Below are 19,223 nucleotides of genomic sequence, written 5' to 3' on the forward strand. Positions count from 1 at the left end.
TGCTCAATTTGATGCTTTTCTTGGTCACGCCGTTGCTTTAAAACCTTTATCGTCATAGATATTGACATTGTCTTCCTTTAATGACATTAATGGAATGGGGAGACAGGTTGGAGGGGGAGGACTATTGTTACAGCATCCCTGTGTACTCACGGACATCCTGTACTGTCAATCTCTATGTGGAACATAGAGAACATAGGTGTGATTGCCATTCTGTGGTGACTTTGTGGAACTACTTCTCAAAATAAACTGAACCCTTTTGAGTGGCTTACTGTGTACATTTTTGGACAGAAGAGTGATTTAAATGGCACATTTGTCCAAAAAAAGATTTCCATACCACATGTGGAGAGATGTCACCTTTTATTCTTTGATTAAGTCATGCATTTTGTGACAACCTACAGCGAGCCCTGGCAAGCATTTATATTAAAACACTTTGATAGTCATTCTACGAAGTTACAATGAACATGTCATTATAGAGTCTATATCGATTTATATTACGTGATGAAACGCATTGATGATTAAACGTACAGTATCGTCAAAAAGCACAATCTCTCCATGAAGTAATACTGCTAATATTATTGCAAATGTCCTTGTCCTTTGCAAACATGGCTTTTTCTATATGCATGCTACTCTCGCTCCCTCTCTCTTCCTCCTCCTCCTCTCACGGCTCGGTCACTCGGCCCACGAACAGTGGGGCCTTGGCCTGGTCGCTCCACAGTATCATCAGGAAGGGCCTGAGGGCTGAGAAGGAAGAGAAGGAGCGGGAGAAAGAGAGGGAAGTGGCCGCACCAGCCTCCACACCTTGCTCCGTCAGGGAGAGGAAGGCCCGGTGGCGGGCGTCCGTCAGGAGCAACTCGTTGTCGGGGTAGAGGCCACACAGGTTGGCGCTGTCGAACAGCTCCGACAAACCTAAGGGAAGAAAAAGGTGGGGGATTAAGAGTAGGGGGACATGGAAAAGGAGAGTGAAGAGTGAAGAGTGAAGAGGGCCAGAAGGGAAAAGGGGAAGGATAGAGGGAGATCGAAGAAAGGGAGGGAAAGAAGTGAGAGAGGCAAATCAAGAAAAGCCAGAGTTATATAAATGATTTGAATTTGTTTTGTTGGTTTAGGTTGACTTAGAACGACCTGGGGAAATCCATTCCTGCATCTGGTCGTGCACATGCTTGTAGTAGCCAAGCACAAACACCTAGTTCAACCAATCAAGGGCTTGGTGATGAATTGAATCAGGTGGATACAACAAAAGGCAACAAAATTGTTGCAGTCAGGCAGCAGGTAAGCTAAAAGACAGACAGATAGACACAGACATGACATCCATACAGACAGACCTATTTTCCTTAGCAGGGTGTTCATCTCGGTCCGGACGTCCAGTTTAATTTTGGGCAGAGTGACCTCGGTGGCCTGGGGAGACACCTGATTCATCTGCTCCACCATCTGGCTCACTGCCCTGTCCGTCATCTTCCCCTCCACCAATTGCAGGTCAGAGAGCTTGGCAGTGGGCGGGAGCAGGATGAACAGGCTACTTTCGCCAGAGAGAGGGAACATTGCCACCTATGGGTGACGACAAGGACAGAACGTTATGTAGAATGTGTGTGTGACTGCCTATAGTGTATCTATGCATGTAGGTGTGGAAGTATGTAATCAAAATGGTTACCTGTGCCATCAGTGCTGGGACGTATTGCATAGCCAATTTGTATTTGGCACTGTAGAGGACAGGCACCTTCACAGTATCACCATTCAGTTTCACAAATGGAGACTTCTTGGATTTTTCATCAAATTTCATCTTCCATTGACCTAAAACAGATATGTTTTCAATCCACAAACTCCATATCCGCTAAGATAGGATGAAGTCTATCAGATAGATAGAGCATCGGTGCTATACCAAGAGCTTACTTTGATCACACACACACACACACACACACACACACACACACATACACACACACACACACACAATACTGACCATTGAAATACACAGCATTGAGGAGTACCAGTTCGGTGTGGGCAGGAACAGAGTTGACCAGCTCTTTTATTTTATTATTTGTCTGCTTCGCCACCCAACTGTTGATCATTTCCACGTTTACCTCACTACTATTGGTCAATTTGACTGGATCCGCACCGTAGAACTGCATGGATTGGTTGGTAAAGGACTCACTCAACTTCATGTCTGAGGTGGGAGAGAGAGGGAATGTGGGAGAGTGAGTTAAGGGGTGTCGGCGACTCATGGTTAAATTGACAATATACGATGAGAATTCGAAGTTATAGCTGGAGAATAAGTTATAATTATCATGAGTACTAATTGTGCTCTGGTAATACTGGGGTTGTAATAGATCTGAGAGGCCATCTTCAGTGTGTCCCGAAGTTTCAGCTTCAGTTTCTTCATCTCGGAATGAACGCAGAAGAAGTCGTGAGACAGACAGAGAGCTGTCTCCATGTCTCTCCTTGTCTTGCCACGAGCACCTAATGAGAGAGAAAGAGAGAGAGAGAGAGAATGATACAGTATGTATTATACTAGGCTCCATATGAGTCTATAATTCACACAGTAAGAGTTTATATCAAGAATGTTGCTTTATTAAAAAAAAAAAAAACTGAGGTCTAGAGTATGAGTGCACTTGGACAACCCCTCCCCATGTTTCCTTTTAAAGAAACCCCACCCTCTCTTTCTTACCTAGTAACAGGTGGGTTAACACCCCGCTGATACTGATTGGAGAGAAGAGCAGGTTTTTCATGGGCTGCGATTGGCTGAGATGAGCATAAAGCTTCATGGAGAACTCATTGAGGGATTCTTTTAGCATGGCCTCCCACGACCTGCTGGTCTCGTCTTGACACGATTCCCAGGGGGTCATGAACCCAACGCAGGAGTAAGGAAGAACGGTGGGCACGGCTAAAAGAAATGTCAAACTAATATTATAATTTATGGCTATTCGTAACCAATTGATGTTACATTTGTGAATTACACCAATTTAACAAACGTGTGTGTGTGTGTGTATATATATAGGAAAAAGTTTGAGCGCGTAATAGAAGGTTAGCTAAACGTACCTTCCACAATTAGCTCAATTGTATTCAAGTTGCTGCGGTCTCTGCCCTCCTCAGCTGTCTCACAGTAGTACATGCCGGCATCCTCCATTTTGACCCCATAAAGTGTTATTGTCACATCTTTTTCAAAGGGGCCAAAAAGCCATTCTAGTCTGTCACCATCCTCCATTTCTCCAGTCTCTGCAGGATTCAACTGCTTCCGTGTGCAGTTCATCATTACTTTATCATATCTGTACCAATGGACTTGGTCTTTTCTGGATGGTGGGCGTTCACAAGGTAAATTCACAGTGGACCCTTCGTTTACCTTGAGAATGTAGCTGCTGGACACTGGAGGGATAGACACCAAGATGAAAGACAGCACAACAGTGGAGTTGATTTCTGGAGCCAACCTCAAAATGAATGCAATGTTTGCTGACCTGAAAAGTTTCCTCAACTGCAACAAAAACGATTGCCCCATATTTCCCCAGTTTTTAACAATTGCAATCTTTGAATAGAGTGAAATTCTGGGGCTGTATGTTTAAATTGACTAAATGCCTTACTCATTGTGATCTAAACCCTCTGCTCAAGTTGTCGTCCTGTTTCTCTCCTCAACATGGACTCAAAGATTCATTCCTAAGTATAAAAATGTATGTACACTTTACACAAATAATGCAAAGTGAACCGGTGATTGAGTTTAACTTGTAACATGATTTTTAAAAATAAAGTTGGGTGTAAAAACCACAAGCCGAGTGTCTATTTCAAGAAAGGCCTACATCACGTCACAGGCAGTTGTGATGAAAATAGGTGGCAGTATGTGTCCTCACCATCAACCTGGACTATGTGCACTTTTTGCCACTCCATATCATTCTGCTTGATCACACATTCATATTCCCCCTCGTTGGCTACACTGACAGGAGAGATTTCCAGAAAGAAGCCATCCGGGGAGAGCTTGAGTTGCTCTGAGGATTCTGGGTAGTCTGGAACCAGGGAGTCATTGTATTTCCAGGTGATCTTAGCCCCAGCAAAGCTTTGTTGTTTTTGGCCAGGGAGACATGGGATGACCAGGGTGGAGCCAGGTACACCATGCAGGACCCCAACGGAGGAAGAGAAAAGCTGGATCGAGAGACAGATGGACAACCAAACAAGAAGGTGGAGGCTGTAAGGTACATGAGGTGTCTGTGCTACATTAGCATTTGTCCTACAAAAAACAGGGATTAATATTATAATTCAAAATGGGCCAGTTTTCCCAGAACCAGATTTACGCCTACACTCCTGGGACCGAATTCAAAAATGGTCTTAGAGTAGAACTGCTGATCTAGCGACAGGTCTGCCCTGTCCATATTATCATAGCATATGCATTATGATGTAAAACAGAAATCCTACTCTTTGTAACCCGGGAGTAAAAAGCCTTTTCAACAGAGATTCTCCATTTAGCATGCTTTTCAGACCAAGAGTGTGTTTAATCATTCTCCAGGAAACTGGCTCTTTGTGTTTACCTTAAAGACGAGCAGGAGGGAGATGCACGACAGGACTGAAATCTTCATCTAGGGATGATGAAGAAAGATAGAGGGGGAGAGAAGAGGTAGGAATGGATGGCGGGACATTGCGGGCAAAGGGGCAGTGGAAATGGAAAAAAATCAATAAAACACAAAAGCAAGCTTAGTTTGGCACATATTCACACATTCTTTCCTAATCCGGTGGGCCATTCACCCATGCCTTATTTCTCAGTGCAACAAGCAAAGTATTAGACATAGCATTTGCAGTTATAACAACATAGACAAACAATATCAGAAATAATATGTCTAGAGTAACTAACCATGATACCCTTATAACAGTAGGCCTATCATGATTGAGTCATCGGTAGATCTTTAGAAAGGCATCTAAAAAGTGTACTCACACTGCAGGTCACTTGCAAATATTACAGCATCAGAAATAGGCTAAGGAGGACGATATATTTTCTCAACTGGGGGAAAAAAAGGGTTCACGTCCTAATGCGTGGGTTCATCTACTGCTTGTATTCAGCATGTGTGTGTCCTTCCCTTCCCTGCTCTCTCCAAAACGAATGACTTATCTGTTTATTGTTTGATTAGTGGTCTTGTGTGTTTGCACTTTGTACGGGTTGATGTACCGAAAATCACATGGTTATTTGGCAAAAGCTCCCATACACACTGAACAAAAATATAAACGCATGTTTCACGAGCTGAAATAAAAGAAAATGAAATGTTCCATACGCAGAGGCTTATTTCTCTTAAATGTTTTGTAGAAATTTGTTTACATCCCTGTTAGTGAACATTTCTCTTTTGCCAAGATAATCCATCCACCTGACAGATGTGGCATATCAAGAAGCTGATTAAACAGCATGATCTTTACACAGGTGCACCTTGTGCTGGGGATAATAAAAGGACACTCTAAAATGTGCAGTTTTGTCACACAACACAATGCCACAGATGTCAAGTATTGATGTCCACCAGAGCTGTTGCCATAATTTTATTTGCATTTCTCTTCCATAAGCCACCTCCAATATTATTTAAACGATTTTGGCAGTACATCCAACCGGCCTCAACCGCAGACCACGTACAGTTGAAGTCGGAAATTTACAAACACTTAGGTTGGAGTCATTAAAACTCGTTTTTCAACCACTCCACAAATTTCTTGTTAACAAACTAAAGTTTTGGCAAGTCAGTTAGGACATCTACTTTGGGCATGACACAAGTAATTTTTCCAAAAATTGATATAATAATTGTTAATAATAATTGTTATAATTCACTGCATCACAATTCCAATGGGTCAGAAGTTTACATACACTCAGTTGACTGTGCCTTTAAACAGCTTGGAAAAGTCCAGAAAATGATGTCATGGCTGTAGAAGCTTCTGATAGGCTATTTGACAACATATGAGTCAATTGGAGGTGATCCTGTGGATGTATTTCTAGGCCTACCTTCAAACTAAGTGCCTCTTTGCTTGACATCATTGGAAAATCAAAAGAAATTAGCCAAGACTTCAGACAAAATATTGCAGACCTCCTCAAGTCTGGTTCATCCTTGGGAGCAATTTCCCAACACCTGAAGGTACCACGTTCATCTGTACAAACAATAGTTTGCAAGTATAAACACCATGGGACCACGCAGCCGTCATACCACTCTGTAAGGAGAGGCGTTCTGTCTCCTAGAGATTAACGTGCTTTTGTGAGAAAAGTGCAATTCAATCCCAGAATAACAGCAAAGGACCTTGGGAAGATTCTGGACGAAACAGGTACAAACTATCTATATCCACAGTAAAACGAGACCTATATCGACACAACCTGAAAGGCCGCTCAGCAAGGAAGACGCCACTGCTCCAAAACCGGCGTAAAAAATGACATATTATGCTTTGCAACTGCACATGGGGACAAAGATCATACTTTTTGGAGAAATGTCCTCTGCTCTGATGAAACAAAAATAGAACTGTTTAGCCATAATGACCATCGTTATGTTTGGAGGACAAAGGCCGAAGAACACCATCCCAACAGTGAAGCACGGGGTTGGCAGCATCATGTTTTGGGGGTGCTTTGCTGCAGGCGGGACTGGTGCACTTCACAAAATAGATGGCATCATGAGGCACGAAAATTATGTGAATATATTGAAGCAACATCTCAAGACATCAGTCAGGAAGTTAAAGCTTGGTCGCAAATGGGTCTTCCAAATGGACAATGACCCCAAGCATACTTCCAAAGTTGTGGCAAAATGTCTTAAGGCCAACAAAGCCAAGGTATTGGAGTGGCCATCACAAAGCCCTGACCTCAAATCCTGTAGAACATTTGTGGGCAGAACTGAAAAAGCATGTGCGAGCAAGGAGGCTAACAAACCTGACTCAGTTACACCAGCTCTGTCAGGAGGAATGGGCCAAAATTCATTCAACTTATTGTGGGAAGCTTGTGGAAGGCAATCCAAAATGTTTGACCCAAGTTAAACGATTTAAAGGCAATGCTACCAAATATTAATTGAGTGTATGTAAACTTCTGACCCACTGGGAATGTGAAGAAAGAAACAAAAGCTGAAATAAATCATTCTCTCTACTTTTATTCTGACATTTCACATTATTAAAATAAAGTGGTGATCCAAACTGACCTTAAACAGGGATTTTTTTACTCTTGGATTAAATGTCAGGAATTGTGAAAAACTGAGTTTTAACTTCTTAGTGATCCCTTCACCCAGTGAAATAGCAGAGCGCCAAATTCAAAAACAGAAATACTCATAATAATAATTCATGAATCATACAAGTGTTATACATCGGTTTAAAGATGAACTTCTTGTTAATTAATCCAGCCACAGTCAGAAATAAAGATATAATTCATGCCTTACCTTTGAAGATCTTCCAATGTTGGCACTCCAATATGTCCATTAAACATCACAAATGGTCCTTTTGTTTGATAAATTCCGTCGTTATATCTCCAAAATGTCAATTTATTTGGCACGTTTGAATCAGAAAATACACCGGTTCCAACTCGCACAACATGACTACAAAGTATCTAATATAGTTACCTGTGAACTTGATCCAAACATTTCAAACTTTCCTAATCCAACTTTAGGTATTTTTAAATGGAAATAATGAATAAAATTTAAGACGAGATAAACTGTGTTCAATACAGGACGAAAACAAAGTGGGGCGAGCTTTCAGGTCGCGCACCACAACAGTACACTAAACTCGACCCTCGTTCTGAACAGGGCTACTTCTTCATTACTCAAAAGAAAAACATCAACCGATTTTTAAAGACTGTTGACATCCAGTGGAAGCGATAGGAACTGCAAGCAAGTGCCTTAGAAATCTAGATCCACATAGAAAACCCATTGAAAAGAGAGTGACCCCCCAAAAAATTATTCCTGGATGGTTTGTCCTCGGGGTTTCGCCTGGCAAATAAGTTCTGTTTGACTCACAGACATATTTGTAACAGTTGTAGAACCTTTAGAGTGTTTTCTATCCAAATATACCAATTATATGCTATCCTAGCTTCTGGGCCTGAGTAGCAGGCAGTTTACTTTGGGCACACTTTTCATCTTGATGTGAAAATAGTGCCCCCTAGCCTTGTATTTGGCTAAGGTGTATGTAAACTTCCGACTTCAACTGTATGTGGCGTCATGTGGGTGAGCGGTTTTCTGATGTGAACATTGTGAAAAGAGTGCCCCATGGTGGTGGTGGGGTTATGGTATGGGCAGACATAAGCTACGGACATTGAATACAACTGCATTTTATCAATGATAACTTTAAGGCACAGAGACACCGTTACGAGATCCTGAGGTCCATTGTCGTTCTTCCGCCGCCATCACCTCATTTTTCAGCATGATAATGCACGGCCCCATGTAGCATGGATCTGTACAGAATTCCTTAAAGCTGAAAATGTAATTTCTAGAGTAACTCATCTTGACTAGCACTGATAAAGTTTCCAATTTTTGTATTTTTACGAATATGCATCAATCTAATATTTCCGTGTGCCGCTTGTTGTTATGCTATAAACATAACATGAACGAATGAAAATACACATGCATGTGTTATTTTGTGGATAATACCTTTTTACCCCAAGTACATGATATATCGACATTGCAAGTCAGTGATCGATTAGTAGAGTCTTTTCATTTGGGCGTATTTAGAATCCCAATACTTTTCACTCAGTCATGTTCAATCCGGAACCGGATGCAAATACGAAGCCTAAAGTTTTGGGAAGTTTTTGCTGTCCGTATGCTGTGATTGTATGACATATTACAAACAAAAGCTTACAGCAAATAATGTAATTATTTGAAAACGGAAAGTCAAAGTTAAATCGCCTGAAAAAGAGTAAGTTTTTGCTAGCCGTTAGCGGAGCAGTGCAACCAAACAATGTAGACAAAGCAACAGTGCTAAAGTAGCTATTAAAAGTTTATTTTAAATGTTTCCAATAATTTATATCAGAGCTTCAGATAATGTTCGTTAACGACAAACGCATTTGTGATTATTAGTCAGCAACGTTTTTTGTTTATGTTATTTCTACCACTTATAACGTTTTTCAAACGGATAACGTTACTAGTAACGTATGCCGCTTAATGTCCTTATCTACGAAAAACGTGTTTGCAAATCGCAGGGTTGGAGGGTACAGAGAATGGAGTTGTAAACAATTTGGTTTATCAAAGATTTACGCAAGATCTGTTTAGTTCAGATGAACGTTACAAATATTAATGAAAAAAAAAATCAAATAAATATCGCAGAATTTTCAGTGTTGAAAACGACATGCAGCCTAAACTTCAATGTGGCTAATCATTAATCCAAAGTCTGTATGATGTCTATTTCACACATGTCGAACAGGTAACACAATACGAATCCACTTAACCCATAACTTTAGTTTAGCCTAGATCAGAGCCCTATGTTGACGTCCACATATATGGCCCTTGGGTAGAACATCTGCTTTTGTACATTGATTGTTTGCTGAATTTCCCCCTCAACCCACAGTGTATATCAACCAAAGCAGCAGCAAGGTGTGAGTACTGGCAACCACCAGCTATGGCAACGCAGTTCAGTATCGATGACGCGTTTGTGCTGGAGGGAGAGGACGAAGGGGTGCCCGATGGAGAGAAAGAAGGATGGAAGGGCCGAGAGAAAGACAGAGAGGGGGGAGAGATGACGTTCGGTACCCTGTCCTTTGCCAAACCCCAGACTCACCCGGCCTCTGCTGTGGTTGGCTCCCCCGACCACAGCAGCAGTCTGAAGTACCAGGTGATGCCCCATCATACACACACAAAGTGATACCAGGGTGTAATGTGTGGTGGTGACCTAACATTTTACTCTCTCTGCTCGCACAGAATCTGGAAAATGAAGAAGTCTTAGGCAGCAATGGCAATTCCTCTTTCAATAACTTATTCAAAATCAGGTGTGTCTTCATTGGCGTGTTGTGATTGCATCTGGTATTACCTAGATGAGAATGGCATACTCAAATGTTAATGTGTGTTCCTTGTTTTCTATGTTATCAATAAAGATGTACAACATTCCATTTTTTCCCCCTCAGTGATCCTGCTACTCTGTCTTACTGCAGCTCCCAGTGGTCGTTCAGCACCTTGAGTTCTGTCACCCAGCTCTCTGCACAGTGCTGCGGGTATTTAACTACGCACACAAACAGTAATTCACAAGAAGGCATTTACACTGAACCATGCCCACAATAATGCATAAGATCAAGGATGTACTCACACACCAACACTCTCAATCACCCACAACGACTGACAAAAACCCTGACGTTTTCCTCAGATGGACGTCTCATCCTCTGGTGAAGAAGAACAGAAGAGTGGTCCTCGCTTCATTCCTTCTCCTCGTCACTGGAGTCGGTAAGTCACACCACCTCTGCTGAAAGAAATGACACCTCCCATGATTCTCCTGCAACGGTGTTTTTCACCAATCCATTCCTGGGGGAACGCGCAAGGTGTGCACACTTTTGTATCAGCCCAGCACTAACACACTTGATTCAACTAACCAAAGGTTTGCTGATACATTGAATTGTGTGTGTTATTACTAGGCTACAACAACAAAAATGCCCGGAGCCCAGGAATGGGTTGGGGAACGCTGCAGTCGAACATTTAGTTTGTGTACGGCGCTTTATATTTTCTAGATATGTCTTGTTTTTTTTACCACCGATTGTCAGCCATTGTAATGTATTCATGGCCCCAAATTTTTCCTCAGATTAATTCCTCATTGTCTTCTCATATCTGTTGTTAGTTATCATGAGATATTGCCTTTTCATTCAATTTCCATGTTTTCTTTCTCTCAGCTCTCATTTTCACTGGTGTCGTAATACAATTGAATCCGGATGCAGGTAAGAGACTCAGTTAATGTGGGGTGTGTTGTCACAAATCAGTGATGTCTGTTCTTGGTTGGTTGTCTTTTACAGTGGGCTTTGACAACTTGATCTTTGACCTTTTCCACAGGGGTCTCAAGTGCCATTTTCTTCGTCCCTGGATTTCTTCTCTTCATTCCTGGGGGTAATATAGCTACTTTACCTTGACTTGGTTGTGTTGTCCAATGTATTTTATGTTTCACACGTCTTTCATGCTTTTCTCCTGTCTTTTTAATCATAATGTCTGGGCTGTGCATTTGGGAGGAATGTTAATTTAAACATTCATGTAATGGTCTGCATTAGATTACCTTAGATTACCAATGGTCCCCACTGTCACATACTTGTCACTGTATGTTGATACAAGTAATCTGCAGATTAACAGGCAACATGTGCATTACTATTTTCATTTGACCTTTATTTAACTAGGCAAGTCAGTTAAGAACACATTATTATTTTACAATGACGGCCTACTATACCTTCATATATTTACTACAGAAATGATTAAAACAGTGTGGTTATTGTTTTCTCTCCTTCTCCCTCAGTGTACCATGTGATTTACATCAGCTGTGCGGTTCGGGGAAGAAGAGGCTTCAAGTTCTTCTACTTGCCCTATTTTGAAAAATGACCTATTGCACTATACCTTTTTTTTGTCCAATTTCCAGAATCATACTTTTTTCAATTATGTAACAGATATTGTTCCATGGATGTTTTTTCTTATTTTGTAAAACCTTTTTACCCTGTCTTTATACTGACCACTACTACGGACTCAACCACTTTGTGCCTCAATAAGCTTCCTGCACATCCTGTATGGAAGAGAAGGGAGTCTGATTTGCCATGTCTCATGTCTCATGAGTAAATAATGACTGTGAAACTACAATAAATGTTTGTTTTTTGTATATTACTTTTAGAAGGTCTCCATGAGTCAGTGTTTGTTAGTAGCGGTGGTGTTGCAGTAATGCAATGCGAACAGTATGGGCATTTTAGGACGGCTGTTATGCTCTTGGTGCCAAACTTATCGATCAAGTATTAGGTCTTTTTCTGATGTATTTGGTGGGGCCGCATATCCCAGATTTTAATGAATGGGATGAGTATTTGCGCTTGTGTGTATCTCATCAAATCTGAGTGCAAGAGTATCCAATAATCAGATTTTTGGCTACAATAAGCTTTTGAAAAGCATTATGTTGGTATGTAGGAAAAATTTAACAACAATGTTGGAGAAGAGTGGTGAAAAATAATCAATGGACATTCACATTCAACTGGTAGAAGGTAATCTAATCACAAAACTGCTTGAAGTCCCTAGCCGTCAGCAGTGACGTCAATTTATGTGTTGGTTTCTCTCGAGCTCCCGAAGATAGGCAATCGGCTGCTTTTTGACACTCGGGGAAACAAGGATGGAGGAACTGGCTACCAAGCTACTCGCAGAAGGCATTCAGAAGAAAGTGATCAGTCCTGGCAAAGGAGATCTGTCAACGTTTCCTGATGGGACCAAGGTGAGTTATAAAATACTGCATTTAATCCACGTTCAAAGAGTAGCTTTGTATGCGTATGGCTGGCTAAATTGGTTAGCATTATTAGCTAGCTGCTAACGTTAGCATGGAGCGTAATTATCGAGATTTTACATGTTCAGAGGTGACTCATATATTACCTTATTTTAGTTAATTCTGGAAGACAGAGTTATAGTTTGTTATTTACAGAAATTATCAGCTAACAAGTAATTGTTGGAGCAAAAACGATAATTGTCTTGGTGAAACTATAAGAGGGCGGGGCTTTTACAGGATGGACACATTTTCATTGATGTTCGTCTCTTATTGGTCGGTAAACATTAGTTATACGTTTTAATTGGATATTCGGCATGATCGACAGTATTGTTGGATAATCAGTGTGATTTTCTGCCTCTTTTCCTGTTGATAAAATCGCGAATTTCTTTTTATGTGGAGTTTTTTAATCTGTGAAAGACATGCATTATAAACCTTTCACCAGCTCACTCTTATCAGCATTTATTGTCCAACGTTTGTATATAATAATGTTCGGCCTGATTATGTAGAGACTACACATTTTACTGTTACAAAACAGAAAAAACCCTGTTTCATCAATAGAATGCATGTCATGTACACTGAACAAAAAATGTCATGTTCATATAAGGAAATCCACTCAATTGAAATACATGAATTTGGCCCAAATCTATGGATATCACATGACTGGGAATATAGATATGTGTATGTTGGGCACTGATAACATTACTTTTTTTTTTTTGAAAAACCATGTAGTATTTGGTGTGACCACCATTTGCTTCATGCAGCACGACACATCTCCTTTGCGTATAGGCTGTTTGATTGTGGCCTGTGGAATGTTGACCCACTCTTCAATGGCTGTGCGAAGTTGCTGGATATTGGTGGGAACTGGAAAACGCTGTCGTACACATCAATCCATTGCATCCAAAACATGCTCAATGAGTGAAATGTCTGGTGAGTATGCAGGCCATGGAAGAACTGGGACATCGTGGACTACGGGAAAAGGCAGGCCGAACAGGCCCCCATTAACATCGACGGGGCTGTAGTGGAGCGGGTCACGAGTTTCAAATTTCTTCGTGTCCACATCACCAACAAACTATCATGGTCCAAACACACCAAGACAGTCGTGAAGAGGGCATGACAACACCTTTTCCTCAGGAGAAAAAAAGATTTGGCATGGGTCCCCAGATCCTCAATTTCTCCAGCTGCACCATCGAGAGCATCCTGACCGGTTGCATCACTGCCTGGTATGGCAACTGCTCGGCATCTGACTGTAAGGCACTACAGAGGGTAGTGCGTACGGCCCAGTACATCACTGGGGCCACGCTTCCTACCATCCAGGACCTATATACTAGGCGTGTCAGAGAAAAGCCCTAAAAATTGTCAGACTCCAGTCACCCAAGTCATACACTGTTCTCTCCGCTACCGCATGGCAAGCGTCTAAGACCAAGAGGCTCCTTAACAGCTTCTACCCCCAAGCCATAAGACTGCTGAACAATTAATCAAATGGCCACCCAGACTATTTGCATCTGTTGTATTCGGCGCATGTGACAAATAAAGTTTGATTTGATTTTCAACTTCCAGGAATTGTGTACAGATCCTTGGTACATGGGCCTGTACCTTATCATGCTGAAACATGAGGTGATGGCGGTGGATGAATAGCACGACAATGGGCATCAGGATCTTGTCACTGTATCTCTGTGTATTCAAATTGCCATCAATAAAATGCAATTGTATTCAATGTCTGTAGCTTATGCCTGCCCCATACCATAACCCCACCACCACTATGGGCCCCTGTGTTCACATCGTTGACATCAGCAATCCGCTCGCCCACACGACGGCATACACGCTGTCTGCCATCTGCACTCTACAGTTGAAACTGGGATTCAGCTGCGAAGAGCTCGCTTCTCTAGCGTGCCAGTGGACATCGAAGGTGAGCATTTGCCCACTGAAGTCGGTTACGAAGCCGAACTGCAGTACGGTCAAGACCTTGGTGAGGACCACAAGCATGTAGATCCACTTCCCTGAGATGGTTTCTGACATTTGTGCAGAAATTCATCGGTTGTGCAAACCCACAGTTTCATCAGCTGTCCGGGCGGCTGGTCTTGGACAATCCCGCAGGTGAAGAAGCCAGATGTGGAGGTCCTTGGCTGGTGTGGTTACACGTGGTCTGCAGTTGAGGCCGGTTGGACGTACTTCCAAATTCTCTAAAACAACGTTGGAGGCGGCTTATGGTAGAGAAATTAACATTCAACTCTCTGGCAACAGCTCCAGAGGATATTCCTGCAGTCAGCATGCCAATATCATGCTCACTCAGAACTTGACATCTTTGGCATTGTGTTGTGTGACAAAACTGCACATTTTAGTGTCCTTGTATTGTCCCCAGCACAAGGTGCACCTGTATAATGATCATGCTGTTTAATCAGCTCTTTGATATGCCACACCTCTCAGGGGGATGGATTATCTTGACAAAGGAGAAATGCTCACTAACAGGGATGTAAACACATTTGTACTTAACTTTTTAGAGAAAAACACTTTTTGTGCATATGGACAATTTCTGGGATCTTTTATTTCAGCTCATGAAACATGGGACACTTTACATGTTGCACTTTTGTTCAGTGTATTACATGATTTATCCACTTGTGTAATACCCGTTCTCCATTCTATCCCCTCAATTTTCCAACAGGTGATATTTCACTACCGCTCCAGCTTGTGCGATGGCACAGTGTTGGATGACTCCAGGACCATGGGGGGCCGGAGCAAGCCCATGGAACTCATCTTGGGGAAGAAGTTCAAGCTGGCCGTGTGGGAGCGAGTCATTGCCACCATGAGGGAGGGAGAGGTGGCAGATTTCACATGTGACGTCAAGGTGGGTCGCCCAACTTAATATGGTTGACTTGGATGGATTAGAGACCGTTACATCTGTACACACAAACACATACAATTTGACAGGGTTTGTCTATGTTTTGTTAATTGTTTCCCTTCAGAGAACTGCCTTAATTGTACTTTCATACCCACCAGACCCTCAATTTGTCCCAGTGAATATAATGTAACCATCCTCTTTCCTTCTCTTTCTCTCCCTGCAGCATACAGCCCTATACCCGCTGGTGTCCCAGTCCCTGAGGAACATCAGTGCAGGGAAGGATCCCCTGGAGGGCCAGAGACACTGCTGTGGCATTGCTCAGATCCACTCACACCACTCCCTGGGCCACTGTGACCTCGACAAGCTCCAGGCCAACCCTCAGCCCCTGGTCTTCACCCTGGAGCTCATGGAGGTGAGGGGGGGGGCTTATTTCTTCTCCATTAAGGGTCCAAGCACCATATGCTGAGTCTGGTTCCTCTCAAGGTTTCTTCCATCCAGGGAATTTTCCTTGCCACGGTGCTACTGCGTATTTCTTAGAGCAAAGCATCTTCCTTGCTCGGGGCATTAAGTAAATGGACATCTGTCTCACCTAGATGGTTAAATGAACTCTGACCTTCGACCACAACATCGAGGAGGATGGCACCCTTCCTTTCAACGTTTATGTCCTTGAGAGTTTTTTTCCTTTGCCACTGTGCTGCTGCTTGCTCTTTGGGGCTCAAAGCCTGGTTACTGTAAAAGCATGTTGTGACAACAGTATTTGTTAAAAGCACTACATCAAAATGCTTTCTAACCCTTTTATCACCCAAGCAGCACTCATGCCTCTGTCAGTTCACTGCATAAATACATGTTGATGGAATAATACGATTGACGCCTCTCTCCCAGGTTTTGACACCCGGCTCGTTCAGACTGGACATCTGGGCGATGACGGACGACGAGAAGCTGGAGGTGGTGCCTCAGATCCACGTGGAGGGTAACGCCCTGTACAAGAAGGGCGATGTGAAGGAGGCGGCTGAGAAGTACCACAACGCCATCGCCTGTCTGAAGAACCTGCAGATGAAGGTAAACCTTTCTGACTTCAAACCTGGTCCCCATGCTTTTTGGGGGTATTTTTATTTAATAGGGTAACATTTAGAGCACTTCAGACAAATGCTTTTCATTTAGTTGAGATAACTAGCCATTCTCATTTGACATGACAAGCAGATCTATGCATTCCCTGTCTATAGAACGTCTTAACCCCACTAAATAAGTGGCTAAATAAGTGGTCTTCTAACTCCTCCCAATCCTTGGCCCCTCCTCCAATCAGGAGCGTCCAGGCGATGAGGGGTGGATCAAGCTGGACCTCATGATCACGCCCCTGATGCTGAACTACTGCCAGTGTCAGCTGATCCAGGGTCAGTACTACGAGGTGCTGGACCACTGCTCCTCCATCCTCTCCAAATACGAGGGTGAGTCACAAACGTATGAATACATTCAAGGTGTAGCCCTGCCCTAGGATCAAGTGAATATGCTGAATTCACATAACAATAAGCTATGCTCTGAAAGCGAATGTGTAATTTGTTGCCGCACTATCATTACTTACGGCGATCCCTTTAAAAATAAACATTTGTTACTTTTGCTGTTCTGTTTTATCGGTCTACAGCAGGCTTGTTGCTAGTGAATGACAAGTCCTTTTGATCTGTTATTGCTTACTACCAGCTGCTCAACTTAAATGTGTGTAAACTTAACATATGAACACACCAGTCTCTTTCCCATTGACACACTCTTGCCTCCCACCCCCACAGACAACGTGAAGGCCTACTTCAAGCGGGCCAAGGCCCACGCGGCGGTGTGGAACGAGATGGAGGCGCGGGCCGACTTTGCCAAGGTGGTGGAGCTGGACCCGTCGCTGGGGCCCTCGGTGGCTAAGGAGCTGAGGGCCATGGAGGAGAGGATCCGCTCCAAGGAGAAGGAGGAGAAGGGCCGCTACAAGAGTCTGTTCAGCTCCGACAGCAACGCCCCGGCCACCGCTACCACGGTGAGTAGCCGAGTACCTTCTAGAAGTTTCTCTTAGAATCTGGGCCCATATTAAAACAGCATCTTAGAGTAGGAGTGCTTACGTAGGATCAGGCCCCCCCCGTCCATATAATCTGTATTGATTATAATCTAAAAGGCCAAACTAATCTATATCAGCAATCATACATGAAAGCTATTTGAGTGCTTTTCCCAGATCTAGAATCAGATTACCCGGTGTGAGGAAAATATCTACCCTTTCTTTTACTAGTGAAATTAACAATCCATCTGTCTTTACACTAATTGATGTATTTTTAAATTGGCACTATTTCATCCCTTATTAGTGTTGAATTACTAATTATGTAATGTTGTACTTTATGAATGTCTAAAACTGTGTTATGCATTCATTTAGGGTTGAATTAAGAAGATGTTTACTTTTGTTATAAAGAAGAGAGGAGGAGCATTTGTGGACACATTGCTGACACGTTTAGTTTTATCCATACATCAAAGCCATATTCAGTTTCCCCATGAAACATCACTTTCGGGATGCCCTCTCAAAACCCACACGCCACTCGCATGGCACATATTCTCCATCTAGATTCACTTATCATTTGTAGAATGACATTACACACCCACACAAATGTACCCTCCACACCAACAGACTTTCAATGTTCAGCTTTCCCCCTACTGCAAACAGCCATTTACATCACACACGCTGCGAAAGCACAGGAATACGCAGGAGATCCTCCACTTCTGGCAGTATGACTGGGACATCAACTTCGGAGACAATCATAAGATGTATGATATGTATGGACACTAGCGCAGTCTCCACCATATCCCTCTTGTTCACCCCTTTCTCATTTACCCCTATTAATGTTCTATATATGACTATCCAAGTTATTTACTCTTATCTTCACTTGTATCTATTATTGTTATGTTATTATTATTACTGTATTACATTTCATTTGCTAATCTGTGTTTTTGGAGTCCTGTATATTTTAAGCTAAGACGTTTTGTAATGGACTGTTTTGCCCTCAACTCAACCATCACCCCAACGCCACTTGCCTTTTGGTCAGTCGAACAGAGCTAATGATTTGCCCAAGTCATTGGCATCAGTGAGTGTAGTTGGGATAGTGGCCATCATTTTGGCCCCTAGCTCATTCCTGTGTTCAACGAACTGAAATGACTGTATAGACGAAGGCAATATAGATAGGTGAAAGCGGAGGCTTGATTTTAGACTACTCCTTCCAGGCCTCCAATAGTCACTGAAGGGTTAGAGATGGTAATGAAACCGGGGCGATGTCTCACTGGCAAGCATCAACTAGAAGGTCGAGAGCCTCTTCTGTAGGGCTCATTTTCATAGGCTTGCACATCAAACGAATGACACAGCTCGTCATACCAGCATTTAACTAATTTGTCCCTTGTATTTGTGAAAATTGCATCTAAGGGTCACCAAGACTTGACTCAAGTGTCAGTTGTATGAAATGGGTGTTCTTACCTAGCCTGGTTGAAGCAGAGTAAATGCTACACTCAACATTGTTTTCATTGGTGAGCAGTGTTCAATCTGATTTAACCAGGCTACTTATCATGCCTTCTATATAATGTATATGCCGGGACAGCCAGGAGTGCTTTTTGCAGCCGTCTTTTGCTGTTATGTTATGACTGAGAAGCCAAATAAAGAGGTGCAACTCTTACTCGTGTGTTTGTAGTGGTACCCACCCGTGACCCCATGCTTGCGTGTGAGCACGCTCATCCCCTTCATCAAGATCTCCACACACACACAGTCCCTATAGAAAGTCTACATCCCCTTTTAAAATGTTCACATTTTGTTGCTTTATAGCCTGGAATTAAAATGTTTTTTTTATTTTTTATCCACTGATCTTCACATCCTTCCCCACAACTTCCAAGTGGAAATTGTGAACTGATAGCTTGGTTGGACAAGTGTCCACCTCCCTTGTACTAGCGATCCTAAATCACCTTCAAAATCACACACCAAATTAATTGGCCTCCACCTGTGTTAAATTGT

The 19,223-nt window shown here is 42.5% G+C and overlaps 3 protein-coding genes across 5 annotated transcripts; 2 read left to right on the top strand and 1 right to left on the bottom strand.

Annotated features, from left to right (window-relative positions):
- Nucleotides 1-340: 340 nt before the first annotated feature.
- On the bottom strand, nucleotides 341-5,068 carry LOC112231764 (plasma protease C1 inhibitor-like). Its single transcript, XM_042312028.1, has 10 exons — nucleotides 4,904-5,068; nucleotides 4,503-4,550; nucleotides 3,831-4,119; nucleotides 3,031-3,354; nucleotides 2,660-2,875; nucleotides 2,308-2,451; nucleotides 1,955-2,158; nucleotides 1,646-1,785; nucleotides 1,320-1,542; nucleotides 341-906 (listed from the first exon to the last, which is right to left on the bottom strand). Exons 2-10 carry the CDS (start codon nucleotides 4,548-4,550, stop codon nucleotides 659-661), a joined length of 1,836 nt encoding a protein of 611 aa, XP_042167962.1. The 5' UTR covers nucleotides 4,904-5,068; the 3' UTR covers nucleotides 341-658.
- A 3,579-nt stretch (nucleotides 5,069-8,647) lies between these two features.
- Nucleotides 8,648-11,741, top strand: LOC112231757 (transmembrane protein 134). 2 transcript variants are annotated; one of them, XM_024398523.2, is made up of 8 exons: nucleotides 8,648-8,814; nucleotides 9,463-9,726; nucleotides 9,813-9,880; nucleotides 10,043-10,102; nucleotides 10,252-10,328; nucleotides 10,769-10,813; nucleotides 10,926-10,979; nucleotides 11,377-11,741. In XM_024398523.2, exons 2-8 carry the CDS (start codon nucleotides 9,514-9,516, stop codon nucleotides 11,457-11,459), a joined length of 600 nt encoding a protein of 199 aa, XP_024254291.1. In that variant the 5' UTR covers nucleotides 8,648-8,814; nucleotides 9,463-9,513; the 3' UTR covers nucleotides 11,460-11,741. The 2 variants fall into 2 exon arrangements, with proteins under 2 accessions (XP_024254291.1, XP_024254290.1); XM_024398522.2 differs by having other exon boundaries at nucleotides 8,649-8,814; nucleotides 10,016-10,102.
- Nucleotides 11,742-12,168: 427 nt separating this feature from the next.
- LOC112231739 (AH receptor-interacting protein) lies at nucleotides 12,169-18,891 on the top strand. 2 transcript variants are annotated; one of them, XR_006080770.1, is made up of 7 exons: nucleotides 12,169-12,324; nucleotides 15,032-15,214; nucleotides 15,432-15,620; nucleotides 16,091-16,267; nucleotides 16,512-16,657; nucleotides 16,990-17,222; nucleotides 17,610-18,891. XR_006080770.1 is itself a non-coding variant. In XM_024398489.2 (7 exons), the coding sequence occupies exons 1-7, from the start codon at nucleotides 12,226-12,228 to the stop codon at nucleotides 17,613-17,615; spliced, it is 1,029 nt and encodes a 342-aa protein (XP_024254257.1). In that variant the 5' UTR covers nucleotides 12,169-12,225; the 3' UTR covers nucleotides 17,616-18,891. The 2 variants fall into 2 exon arrangements, 1 of the variants encoding a protein (XP_024254257.1); XM_024398489.2 differs by having other exon boundaries at nucleotides 16,512-16,653.
- Nucleotides 18,892-19,223: the final 332 nt, after the last annotated feature.

This window comes from Oncorhynchus tshawytscha, linkage group LG34, assembly GCF_018296145.1.
Source record: "Oncorhynchus tshawytscha isolate Ot180627B linkage group LG34, Otsh_v2.0, whole genome shotgun sequence".
Lineage (NCBI taxonomy): Eukaryota > Metazoa > Chordata > Actinopteri > Salmoniformes > Salmonidae > Oncorhynchus > Oncorhynchus tshawytscha.

Coding starts and splice junctions, on each gene's coding strand:
- LOC112231764 (XM_042312028.1), bottom strand. CDS start 4,550: ATGAAGATTTCAGTCCTGTCGTGCATCTCCCTCCTGCTCGTCTTTAAG. Junction 2,876..3,030: donor AATTGAGCTAATTGTGGAAG/GTACGTTTAGCT, acceptor CATTTCTTTTAG/CCGTGCCCACCGTTCTTCCT. Junction 907..1,319: donor CACCCTGCTAAGGAAAATAG/GTCTGTCTGTAT, acceptor TTCTTCCCTTAG/GTTTGTCGGAGCTGTTCGAC.
- LOC112231757 (XM_024398522.2), top strand. CDS start 9,514: ATGGCAACGCAGTTCAGTATCGATGACGCGTTTGTGCTGGAGGGAGAG. Junction 9,727..9,812: donor GCAGCAGTCTGAAGTACCAG/GTGATGCCCCAT, acceptor CTGCTCGCACAG/AATCTGGAAAATGAAGAAGT. Junction 10,814..10,925: donor ACAATTGAATCCGGATGCAG/GTAAGAGACTCA, acceptor CCTTTTCCACAG/GGGTCTCAAGTGCCATTTTC.
- LOC112231739 (XM_024398489.2), top strand. CDS start 12,226: ATGGAGGAACTGGCTACCAAGCTACTCGCAGAAGGCATTCAGAAGAAA. Junction 12,325..15,031: donor CGTTTCCTGATGGGACCAAG/GTGAGTTATAAA, acceptor ATTTTCCAACAG/GTGATATTTCACTACCGCTC. Junction 16,268..16,511: donor TGAAGAACCTGCAGATGAAG/GTAAACCTTTCT, acceptor TCCTCCAATCAG/GAGCGTCCAGGCGATGAGGG.